At 32.9% G+C, this 8,522-nt stretch overlaps 1 protein-coding gene across 1 annotated transcript in view; it reads right to left on the minus strand.

The window, feature by feature from the left end:
* Window positions 1-8,007, minus strand: part of LOC132719375 (poly(A)-specific ribonuclease PARN-like) — a 31,004-nt gene extending 22,997 nt beyond the window's left edge. Inside the window, exons 1-4 of the mRNA XM_060703140.1 lie at window positions 8,000-8,007; window positions 3,515-3,557; window positions 1,977-2,052; window positions 742-852 (exon numbers count right to left, since the gene is read on the minus strand). Of these exons, the coding sequence (XP_060559123.1) occupies window positions 742-852; window positions 1,977-2,052; window positions 3,515-3,538 (211 nt within the window). The 5' untranslated portion in view covers window positions 3,539-3,557; window positions 8,000-8,007. The remainder of the gene's footprint in view (window positions 1-741; window positions 853-1,976; window positions 2,053-3,514; window positions 3,558-7,999) is intronic.
* Between the last annotated feature and the right edge of the window lie 515 nt (window positions 8,008-8,522).

The raw sequence follows: 8,522 nt of genomic DNA on the forward strand, positions 1-8,522 counted from the left end.
ATTCAACCCTATATTAACAATTTCTACTAACCTAGAAAGTTGTATTCAACCCTATATTAACAATTTCTACTAACCTAGAAAGTTGAATTCAACCCTATATTAACAATTTCTACTAACCTAGAAAATTGTATTCATCCCTATATTAACAATTTCTACTAACCTTTCAACCCTATATTAACAATTTCTACTAACCTAGAAAATTGTATTCAACCCTATATTAACAGTTCCTAATTACCTAGAAAGTTTTATACAGCCCTATAGTAACAGTTTAAACATATCTCAAAAGTTTAAAAGAGTGCTATATTTACAGTTTCTATTTATAACAATTTCTACTAACCTAGACAGTTTTATAGAGCCCTATATCAACAATTTCTACTAACCTAGAAAGTTTTAGAGCCCTATATTAACAATTTCTACTAACCTAGAAAGTTTGAGAGTCCTATATTTATTGTTTCTACTAACCTAGAAAGTCTGAGAGCCCTATATTAACAGTTTCTACTTGCCTGGAAAGTTTTATACACAGTTTCAACTTACCTAGAAAGTTTGAGAGTTCTATATCAACAATTTTTACTAACCTAGAAAGTTTGATAGTGATATATTAACAATTTCTACTAACCTAGAAAGTTTGAGAGTCCTATATTTATTGTTTCTATTTACCTAGAAAGTCTGAGAGCCCTATATCAACAATTTCTACTTACCAAGAAAGTTTTATAGAGCCCTATATTAACAATTTCTACTAACCTAGAAAGTTTGATAGTGCTATAAAACACTGTCCAGTAATGTAGGCATCATATCCTGCTTCATGTAAACTCTGCGAATCTTTATATTTGTTATCACAGTCTTCAGATATCTCTACAATATTAGATTACATCATGATTAAAATATTAGTTATTTTATAATAAATTAATTCTAACATCTTATATGGCTGTGTACAAGTTATAGTATAAAATAATATAAGGTTCTTATGCCAGCTGCCTGTACATACCGGAATATCTAGCTCGAGGGTAACTGTTTATGGCGGTAACGAGGCTCTGCTGAGTTCCTGTTTAACAGGTACGCAAGAGCTAGATATTCACGTCTGTACTGACAGTGTTTGATTCTTTTTCTTGCATTTTACAAATTAATGGTATTACGAAAAGAAATTACGAAAGCTAATATTTTTATTTTGCCCTTTTTGCTTATAGAAGCGTATGAATTTACAACTTCATTCATTATGGCACAATGATGTCATCCTAAGAACACAATTAGTTAAAAAAAAACGCGTAGGAATGATGTCATTTTTTTTAAAACACACAACTTGACTTACATAGGGGGGTGGGGGGTGTAAGGTAGGTTTTTCTAGCATTGGTGTAAACAATGATATTCCTGTCCGATATGCAAGAAATTACATTATATAGTTAACCATTTTTTATATAAAGGCATATAACTTGTCAAAAAGTCTTTGTAAACAAACTTGTAATAATACACCAATTGCTTCCCTTTAATTAACATCCAAATTAAATTGTAAATTTGCTCCATTTATACATAATATAAACATCACAACTATCAAAAAATATTCATGTTTAAAACTTGCATTATTATAAAGAAACATAGCTTAAAAGGCAGCATATGAATCTACCAGTGCAAATAAAGCAGACAGAGATCGTGGTCTGCACTGTTCACCATTCAGTACAGTGAGTACTCCTTTTGAAATTTTCCATAGAACTGATGAATTTTCTAGAGTGAAATTCAATTTATCAATTTTAGTTATGGGTTATAGACAATTAATGAGACGGTTTTCTTAGAAATCCATCCAGGTACAAGATACGTCTTTGCCTTTAGAAGGTTGCATAAAAATCATTGTGATTTGAGAAAATAAAAAATATTCCAACAAAAAAAATAATAATATAAATGCAATACAAAATAGCCCAGAAAAAGCTTACTATCACAATTAATGATATTATATATATACATATTTATTAATTAATACCACCTACCAACTTCAGGTTTAACAAAGGGAGGTAACTGTGTAAGGTGATGAAGAAAACTTAAACCAGAGTTATCTATGCGATCCTGAAAATAATACAGAATTTATTTTCAAAGCAACAAATACACAGATATCATTCTTATTTTAATACAGGTTGGAAGACTTTAAACTGGTAAGCATACACAGAAGCCCATTCCTACTATTCATCGAAAAGTCGACCTTAAAATATCATGACCTGATCTTGACTTGAATCACAATCAAAGTAATTCTTCCTACACATTAACCAACACTTTAGCAAAGAAGGATGTGAGTGGGCAGATGGGTTTGATACATCTACAAAATTTTCTAATTGTTTCAACGTAAACAATGAAATTGTTTACTTCCTTTTTACTAAGATATCAATTTGATTCAATCTGACCAAATACTTTGGTTTTCAAAATACATTGCCTTATCTACATTTTAACTTCCTTTTTTTCTTCCGACAAATCAGGTCGTTAGGTCAAGCATATGAAGTACGCAATTTATTTGTACACATTTTTAATAGGATTTAATTTTATATCACACTTAAATTGTTAAGATCCTATGGGATATCCAAGCTTCACTGGTAAAGGATTATTTCAGAAAGCTAGCTGGATAGCATCCTTACATGAAGGAATCCAAAGTCCCTTTTCGGGATTTGAACCCGCAGCAGAGAGGGGCAAATGGTTTGAAGTCAGCTACTTTTACCACTTGAGCCCCATTATGCTATATACTAGGCACAAAATGGGTGAAACCACACACTTCCTGTATGGTAACTCATCCTAACTGTATAACTTTCATAACGGGTATAAATCTATATCTTATGAAAAATTTTACTAAAATTTATCAACAGTTCAAATTATATTGGTTCCATTATTATATGGTTGATTCCCAAAAAAGTTGTAAAATAGAATGTCTCTGTTATTTAATACACATGAATAATGTGCGTAAACAGAATAAAATGAGCCGCGTCACGACAAAACCAACATAATGGGTTTGCAACCAGCATGGATCCAGACCAGCCTGAGCATCCGCGCGGTCTGATCAGGATCAATGCTGTTAGCTTACAGACCCTATAACAAGTAGAGAAACTGATAGCGAACAGCATGGATCCTGATCAGACCGCACGGATGCGCAGGCTGGTCTGGATCCATGCTGGTCGCAAACCCACTATGTTGGTTTTGTCATGATGCTGCTCAAATGTTCCCAGAACAAAATATTATTTTGCTATTTTAAGTAGGTTTTTTTTCCCATTTAGCAATGATTTGTGCATGCGCCATTTCATACAAGCATTAATTTTAGGAAGTATACATTTTTAAAATTCAAACAATATTTTTTGCATCGGATATATAGTTTTATACACTTTAAATGAAAGAATTCATCATTCCAGGTTGGATTTTGACCTATATCAATGACAGACAAGTGTTTCCTAAAAGGCGTAAAATGAAACAAACAAAATACTCTGTGACTTTGTTCACTTAGCCTCTGTAACTGCTTCTGTAATTGTAAATATCTAAATAATATTTTTACCTTGAATGGTTGAGTATTTGACATTAACTTGGTATCTATCAACCTGTAACAAAGATATGTCAGTGCGATAGAATTCAATTACTAATTATGTAAATATAAATATTGAGAAAACTAGAACTGTGTCCAAAGGACACGGATGCCCCCACTGACAACATATAATATGGTATATAGTGAAAAAATCAACAAAGGGCCATAATTCTGTTAAATTTGGTCGCAGCAAAAAATTCCTTCCTTTACTACCATCTACACATTAAGGTTGTTCATCCCTGGAAGTTTAAGAAAAATCTGCCATCCAGTAAAAGAGGAATTGCGTTCACAAAATTTCTATATGGTATATAGTGAAAAAATCAACAAAGGGCCATAATTCTGTTAAATTTGGTCGCAGCAAAAATTCCTTCCTTTACTACCATCTACACATTAAAGTTGTTCATCCCTGGAAGCTTAAGCCAAATCTGCCATCCAGTTTACGAGGAGTTGCGTTCACAAAATTTCTATATGGTATATAGTGAAAAAATCAACAAAGGGCCATAATTCTATTAAATTTGGTCGCAGCAAAAATTCCTTCCTTTACTACCATCTACACAATAAGATTGTTCATCCCTGGAAGTTTAAGCAAAATCTGCCATCCGGTTTAAGAGGAGTTGCGTTCACAAAATTTCTATCTGGTATATAGTGAAAAAAATCAACAAAGGGCCATAATTCTGTTAAATTTGGTTGCAGCAAAAATTCCTTCCTTTACTATCATCTACACATTAAGGTTGTTCATCCCTGGAAGTTTAAGCAAAATCTGCCATCCGGTTTAAGAGGAGTTGCGTTCACAAAATTTCTACATAGTATATAATGAACAAGAGCTGTCCGTAAGACAGCGCGCTCAACTTTTTTATTGCTTGCCAATAAAAAAAGTTTTTGCAGTAAAAGGCAATACAAGAATCTCTGTATTTTTAAAGTGAACTAGTTGTTTGATACCCTTGAATATTACAGCAATGTTTATATGACATAATTTATGGTAAAGTGAACAAGTGGATAGGAATGAATTTTTTTAGATTTTTTAAGTTTTTTAGTGCTTGCCTATAATACAAAACATTGACAGTTAAGGGCCATAATTCAAATAAAATCTTTGACAGAATTACCTTCTCCTGGACATGTTTGGGAATCATGATTGTAAACAAGTATTCCAACTTTCAAATTAATATCTCAAACAGTTCAGTCAAAAAGTGGACTGGTACTAAAAACTTAACCAAGATTCTAAGTCGATAAAAGGCCTTAATTTTTAAAACAAATCCTTGACAGAGTTACCTTCTCTTGCGTACAGATGGGGGTAATGATGTGAAATAGCATTAAAAGTTTCAAAGCAATATCTCAAAGGGTTAAGGCAATAAGTGGATTTTACCCATATTCAATGTATTTTCTTAAGTCAAAAAGGGGCATAATTCTGTCAAAAACCTTGACAGAGTTATGTCCTCTTGTCTGTTGATGAAGGTCGTGATGGTAAACAAGTATGGTCAGTTTCAAAGCAATACCTCCAATGGTTTTGAAATAAAGTGAGGGGTGGTACAAAAAACTTAACCAAGCTCAATACACTTTCTAAGTCAAAAAAGGGCCATAATTCTGTCAAAAAACCTTGACAGAGTTATGTACTCTTGTCTGTAGATGGAGGTTATGATGGTGAACAAGTATGGTAAGTTTCAAAGCCATACTTGTAATACTTCTGAAATAAAGTGGGGTGGTACGAAAAACTTAACCAAGGTGTGACGCCAACGCCGACGCCGACGCCGGGGCGAGTAGGATAGCTCCCCTTTTCATAGAAAAGTCGAGCTAAAAAATCAACAAAGGGCCATAATTCTGTTAAATTTGGTCGCAACGAAAATTCCTTCCTTTACTACCATCTACACATTAAGGTTGTTCATCCCTGAAAGTTTAAGCAAAATCTTCCATCCAGTTTATGAGGAGTTGCGTTCACAAGATTTCGGGACGTACGGACAGAAGTACGGACGGACGGACAGACGGACGGACAAGTGCAACGCTATATGCTCCCACTTTGTGGGGGCATAAAAATTGGCATGAAATTGAGAACAAGTTTCATTACTTTTTTTCATCAAGATCAATAACTCTTAAAAATCTGAGAATAAGCAGTGGTTTAAATAAGTTTTGGTAAGAGATTAGTAGCTTATTATCCAGAATGGCTTGTTTTCAATATTGGCCTATTTTTGAGTTGAAAATGTAATATAGTTTCACTGACTCATTTTTAAAGATAAGGTTACTGTGTATGAAAATATAAAAACATTCTTATATGATGCACTTATGAAGATATAAGTGCATACGTATGTCTTTATTTGGTGTGGCTAGTGAGTGTTTTATTTATTTATTTACTTTTTATATTTTTTTTTTTTTCGGGGGGGGGGGGGAGGAGGGGGGGGGGCCCCTTCAAAAGGTTTGAAGTCAATGATCTTAACCACAGAGCCCAGGTGGGGCTCAAAGCTACAGTAGTAAGGATAGGCAAGAGCTTTTGAAGTCAATGACCTTTACCAATCGACCACAGGGGGCCCCTAAATTATTCTCTCAAATAAAACATTTTCTTAAAACCTCCTTCTAGTATAAATAAAATGACTGTATCATTTAGTGTTTCTTTCATTATCAATAATTCAATACAAAAAAATTAGTTTTTTGGTATACGAGGGTTGTTTTCAAAAAGTAATAGGACTGAGGGTCTTGCATATTCATATTTCATCCAGTTTAGAATATTTTCATATGTATAGAGGGGTTGTGAGATGTTTTCTACAAATTTTAGGGGCCATAAGTTTATTGATTTATTGTGATGATGTACGTGCGTTTCCTGTGATATTGAATAACCATGGTAACACGTACCCCGGCGCAGCACATAAAAAATAGTTATTGAAGCTAATTGTACTTCTAATTTATCCATAATTTATACTCTGTTTGTCCATATATTCCACCAACACATTTATTTATATTTAAGTGACATTATATCTAAAATTTTGACGTCATTTCGGGCATGAAATAGGCATAATTATTTTATTTTTGAACAGTTGTGATCATGGGCGTTAAATGTACAAATACAGCACTCAGTAACAAACAGAAAAATTCGTGCGATGGTTAAACCCTGCCAACAAATTTTGGCAATATTCTTTCAGATACATACAAAATAATAAAATTTAAAGAAAGGAAAATTATCCTGCCATAAGGGGACACTGGTTTTTTAGCTGTGGTACAATCAGTTAAAAAAAAAGCGAATACAAAATCTCTTACAGGGAGGCTGTGGGATAAAAGCGAAAATTTGATTTGGACGTCAATTTGCCAAAAGTGCTGTAAATGGCTAATCGACAGTATTACAGTAATGCTGACTGTCCGGCACTTTTTTGTCTGCGGCGGTCTACTTATTTAGTTCTCACCAAATTGAGATTATATATAAGATTTTTTCTATCAAAACACAATTTTATTGATATCTCATTAGGACTAATACTAGGTTTTATTAAATCAATATAATAATGATTAAGGGTAATTCTTAGTAGTAATTTCCCCCAATTACATTTAATAAATGATACTAATTAATTTGATAAATACTGTTATTTTACTTCATTGTATCATCAGCGTGCCGCCGGGTTTTCGTACCCCTTGTCATTTTGAAAATTTTTGACAGAATTGTAATTTGAAAACATTTTGTATTTGATTTTTTTCACTGGTATATAGAGAACATGTTTCCAATATTTGTTTTCTTGTAAAATTTATGTACGTAAATTAAAAAATGTGAACAGTAGAGCTTGCCAGTCCTATTTCTTTTTGAACAACCCTCGTAGCTATAGCTACGAGTCTTATTTCATGTCCATTTATTTTTTGAATCCTTGTTTATTATTGAGACAGGCTTATAATTAAATCTTTTAAGGTATTGTGTAATGAAACAAAAAAAACATAAAGTAATAGCAAGCAAATATTCATTATCTGGAACTAATTGTAATTTTACAGGTTTTCAAAAAAAAAAAATCAGTTTCTTTTTGAAATACTTTTGGTGGTTAATAAGTCATGAAGGGTTGAACATAAAGACTTGAACAAAGAAAGCACTATGCGGTGACTGATGACGCTCATGAAGATGTTGACAAACAAGAGCTGTCGGTAGGACAGCAACGCTCGACTATTCTTAGTGCTTGATAGTAAAAAAAAATGCTTGATACAGTTACCTCCTCCTGTTTACAGGTTGGGGTCATGATGGTGAACAAGTGTGCAAAGTTTCCAAGCCATATGTCAATGGACTTTGAAATATTTGAACTATTACAAAAACTTTAACATAAGTGGATACGCCGATGCTCGGGTGACTACAATAGCTCTACTTATTCTTATCGAATAGTCGAGCTAAAAAGCACAGATGATAGCTTGGCCATTCTTTAACTAGTTTTTTAACCCTACATACTAAAGATGTTGTAAAGAAGATAAACTCGAAATATACATATAGAGTCATAATAGAGATTTTACCTTGGAAATACACAATCTGCACATTGATTTGAATTCTTTTCATAATCCTGATAAAATTAAAGATTACAAATTTTTACATTAGTTTTCATTTTATATTTTACTAATAAGACTATTGTTGATAAAGTATGTGGTATTTCATATACAAATTAGGCTGGTCTATACAAGAGAGGCAGCTCCAACCATACTATTTACCACAAGAAACAGGCCTGCTTAAACAACCGGTCTATACAACACAATTTTAAAATAATGACCTCTTAAAGGAACTCCACTGAGGTCCAAAGGCCTAAAAATATAAAATTTGAATTTCTTACAAATATCAGCATGAATACTTTAAAACAGAAAGATGTGTGAAAGATAATGATAAAATATATCCAAAACAAGTTGAAAGTTGTATATGTGTGCTATCTTAACCCTTTACCACATATATACGCGAAACAACGCACTTTCGACCCCCCCCCCCCTTTTTTTTGGGCCTCAAATAGTTTTTTGAAAAAAATGTCCTCCTATTTGGGCCCCAAACATA

Source organism: Ruditapes philippinarum, unplaced genomic scaffold, assembly GCF_026571515.1.
Source record: "Ruditapes philippinarum isolate M1 unplaced genomic scaffold, ASM2657151v2 ctg196_1_1_1_1, whole genome shotgun sequence".
NCBI classification, from domain to species: Eukaryota; Metazoa; Mollusca; class Bivalvia; order Venerida; family Veneridae; genus Ruditapes; species Ruditapes philippinarum.